We start from the raw sequence: 3,863 nt of genomic DNA, 5'->3' as shown, positions 1-3,863 counted from the left end.
TGTTGTCTTAGGTTTCATTGTTCATGTTAAAAATTGCCATGGTGTTGTTTCTTTTTTATTTGACTTGACATGACTTTAGTTTTAGGATTGGTTTAAAATTTGATTGAAATGAGTATAAAGAGAAATCAGTTTCGATTCTAGATTCTAAACTAGTTAAAGACTAAAATCTATCATGAATCAGGTTTTTATATTGTTATATATTTTAATATAATTGATTAAAATCACTTGTGTCATCCTTCTATTTTTTCTCGGTAGTTATGCAAAATTTATAGCTAAATTCAATACATACAAGTATACAACGATTACATGTTTAAAATCAATACCATGAACTGATTGATAACCATATATATTTTCTCACCTATCGGTTCTCTTTTAATTGATTAAATCGTATATTACATATTTTTTGAATTATACAATGACAAGTGAATCATGTAGTGATTACTCAGATTTGATAAATGCTTTTAAAAATGTTGTTATTTTGAAAAAATATATAATGATATATTCTCCAAAAAAAAAAATAAAAAATAAAAAATCTAAGTTCTAACCTTTCCACTTCATATTGCTATTAATTACCAACAATAAACATATTTCATAATTGTTGTTATCTTGCAAAATTACAATTGATTACCAACAAGCAATAACGATACATTTCAACTCTCTTGTAAGTAAATAATAGATATTTTCTTAGATTATTCTCAAATAATCTAAGAATTTAAGAATTTTTATATTATCTAGTTCAGTTTTGAACATTTTATTTTATACTTTTATATTATAAAAAAATAGTGATATGTTGTTGAAGGTTTTCTAAATTTATTGTCACACGTTACGAAATACAAATATCTTACAAAAACTTTTTTTTTTCGTCAAAGTTAAAGATTAATCACAATATAAACAAAAAAAGAACAAAAAAATTAATAAGAACCTGGATTGTTGGTCCTAAAATTAGACCCGACAAGCATGTGTGTTGTGTTAAGACATTAAACGGGTTGAGAGAGCTTGATCCTAACCCGACTCTTTTAATTATCGTGTCGTATCGACCTGTTTATTTTCGTGTCGGGTTTCAATTTAAAGTTTAGACGTTGTAAATATGTTGTGTCATGTCGGGTTGAAACATTTTAAAAGTTGGAAAGTAGCTTGCGAGGAAGCGAAAAGGAAAAGTGAAATACTGAAGTTGAATGATGAAATGACAAAATTCATAGTAAGTTTAGAAGATAAAATAGAAAGAGTTAGAATTGGGGATCAAAGGGGATAGATGGTGAGAAAGTGTAAAATTAAGTCATTTTGAAAACTTGAATTTTGATTTTAATTATTGAGTTTGACCCTCTATAATATATTATATATTTATAAAAATATAAAACTTGATATATATATATATATATATATATATATATATATATATATATATATATATATATAAAAGTTTGTTGCGATTGTATGATCAAATAATTTGTTTCTTTTATTATATAAATACGGGTTATAACCTAATAATATAATAGTTTCTTTTAACATTAGAAAATAATACATGGTTCAAAAAATAATAATAATAATAATAATACATTGAGTTTTTTTTAATAATATTAAGAATATTATTCTTAGTTATTACTACTATTATAATAAAGTCGTAAAGATTACAGGGTATAAGAGTATTTTGGAGAGCCTAAAATTAGAGATTTTGTCCAAATACATTGTTAGCTTTGAGATAATCATTCAAAAAATCTCCAAAATCACGTCTGTTCTTTCCAAACAAAAGCAAAAACAATCATCAAATTTTCATCTATAACTTTCAGAAAAAAGATTAATTCATCTCATAAGAACATTTGTTCCCTATCAATACGTTATTTTTCTTTCCTTTCTTCAAATCAAAAACAATGAAGCAAACCCCAAATCAATCTCAAATCCACCACCGGAATCCACCGCCACCGCCATTTGTGCAACCAACAACAACCATCAACAGCCAATATACATCACCACGATCATCAAACGTGCAAAATGGCAACCAAATGATGCCGATGTTTTGGCCAAATTCTGGTGGCATTCCTCCGCCGTTTCCTCTTCCTACACCTCTCGCCGCCGGCCAAGAACCAATTTATTATCCTAACCCACCAAATAGTTGGGCAGTTGGTCTTTACGATTGCTTTTCCGACTTCAAAATAAGTACGAATTCAATACATAATATTTTCAACAATTTATTAATATCAAACCTATTTATTGAGTTGATTTCAATTTCTTCCCCTATTTTCAGGTGTTTTGGTACTTCTTTGTCCATGTGTTGCATTTGGGAAGATTGCAGAAATTGTTAACGAAGGAGAAACAAGTCAGCATTCTGAAAGAAAAAAAAAATCTCTACATAAAATTGTATTAATGTCATAAATTTATAACAAACCATATTGAAAACCGTTGTTTTTTCAACGGTCTTGTTTACAAAATACTATTAAAAATCGTATAAAAAATAAAAAGTTTGAGCTGCTTACGTTCGAATATATCATTTTATAAGAATTACTGAAAAATTGATTTACTACATATTTATAATATTAACCGTGTAAAAGTTGCAACATCTAATTTTATTATTTATTTGAAATGTTGTAGGTTGGATTGAACCAGGATCACTTTATTGCTTTTTATATGTAGTCCAAATAGGGTTTATGGAAATTCTTGATTATATATGGCTTATTCTATTCAAACATAAATGTTTCGGCGCCATGGGTTATCAAGGGTGGATTGTTGGTTTTATTTTAGCTACATTTTATAATGGTTTATATCGCACCAAAATGAGAAGACAATGGAATCTAAAGGGAAGTTTGTCTAGTGACTATTGTCTTCATCTATGGTGTCACCAGTGTGCACTATGTCAACAATATCGTCAACTCGAACACCAAGGATTTATAGTTTTCCAAGGTACCCTTTTTCATATTATGCAGAACAAGATATGTCATATTGCATTTGACATGCATTAGATTAGGACTAATTCTAATGTTAATAGGACACAAATTGCATTTTTGTATGATTATATCCCACCCCAAAAAGTGGACATCGGTTTGCTTTTAATCTCATTTATGAAAATGACATGAATCTTCACCTCATCCTTATTATCTAAGGGGGTGTTTGGCTTATTTTTGAGAGCCCAAAAGTTCTTTTTGAAAAAGATAAAATGCAAAAGATGTTTGGTAAAAACATTTTAAAAGCAACTTTTGAATTTTTGATATAAGGAAAAGTGACTTTTTGGAAAAGTCAGGAAATCCTGACTTTTTGTAACTTTTGCCAAAAGGATTTTTGTCTCCTAAAAAGATAAGCCAAACACCCCCTAAGCCTTAGAAAACTTATCGAGTCCAGCCCAATACAATTATGTCATGTGTAACGAACACAATGTAAAGTTTATACATACATGTATATGGTTTATATTTTTGGTTTTTATAGGATGGGAGAGAAATAGGGAAAGGTATAGGCAAGAAACTACAATGTATCGACAAGCACCTCCTATGGTACAAGAGATGTCCAGATAAAGAAAACACAAGTGCATGAAAAAGAGGAAATGGTTAGGTACAAAACAATGTACATATTGTATCATATTTGATTTACAAAGCATTGTAAAGTTATTGTTTTTGCTTTTGGCATGAAGTTTGTTTTGTGAATAGGCTAGTGTATTTGATAAAACTTGAATACTCGCAGTGTCATTTTTTCAAGAGTCATGTTGAGTTGAAAAACTTAAATCTTATTTACAAAGTTTTATATGGACACTTTGCACTAGTTTGGTCATATATGCCATATACCAATATTTGGGTTTTATTTTGTATAGATTGATTTCTAGATAATGCAAAAACAACTATGGTTTAATTTTTCATTTAGTCACTTAATTTTGCAAATCA

The 3,863-nt window shown here is 28.5% G+C and overlaps 1 protein-coding gene across 1 annotated transcript; it reads left to right on the top strand.

Annotated features, from left to right (window-relative positions):
• The first annotated feature begins 1,727 nt into the window (after positions 1-1,727).
• On the top strand, positions 1,728-3,629 carry LOC145118709 (protein PLANT CADMIUM RESISTANCE 1-like). Its single transcript, XM_079054391.1, has 4 exons — positions 1,728-2,154; positions 2,243-2,314; positions 2,587-2,895; positions 3,415-3,629. The coding sequence occupies exons 1-4, from the start codon at positions 1,869-1,871 to the stop codon at positions 3,498-3,500; spliced, it is 753 nt and encodes a 250-aa protein (XP_078910517.1). The 5' UTR covers positions 1,728-1,868; the 3' UTR covers positions 3,501-3,629.
• The last annotated feature ends 234 nt before the right edge of the window (positions 3,630-3,863 follow it).

This window comes from Lactuca virosa, chromosome 6 (assembly GCF_052849685.1).
Source record: "Lactuca virosa cultivar CGN04683 chromosome 6, Lactuca_virosa_CGN04683_v6, whole genome shotgun sequence".
NCBI classification, from domain to species: Eukaryota; Viridiplantae; Streptophyta; class Magnoliopsida; order Asterales; family Asteraceae; genus Lactuca; species Lactuca virosa.
This window is presented reverse-complemented; position numbering and strand designations above follow the sequence as displayed.

What these genes read in the sequence shown, in the direction of transcription:
- LOC145118709 (XM_079054391.1), top strand. Translation starts at nt 1,869, where the DNA reads ATGAAGCAAACCCCAAATCAATCTCAAATCCACCACCGGAATCCACCG. An exon ending in TGTTAACGAAGGAGAAACAA is followed by an intron (nt 2,315 to 2,586) that starts GTCAGCATTCTG and finishes GAAATGTTGTAG; the next exon opens with GTTGGATTGAACCAGGATCA. An exon ending in AGGATTTATAGTTTTCCAAG is followed by an intron (nt 2,896 to 3,414) that starts GTACCCTTTTTC and finishes TGGTTTTTATAG; the next exon opens with GATGGGAGAGAAATAGGGAA.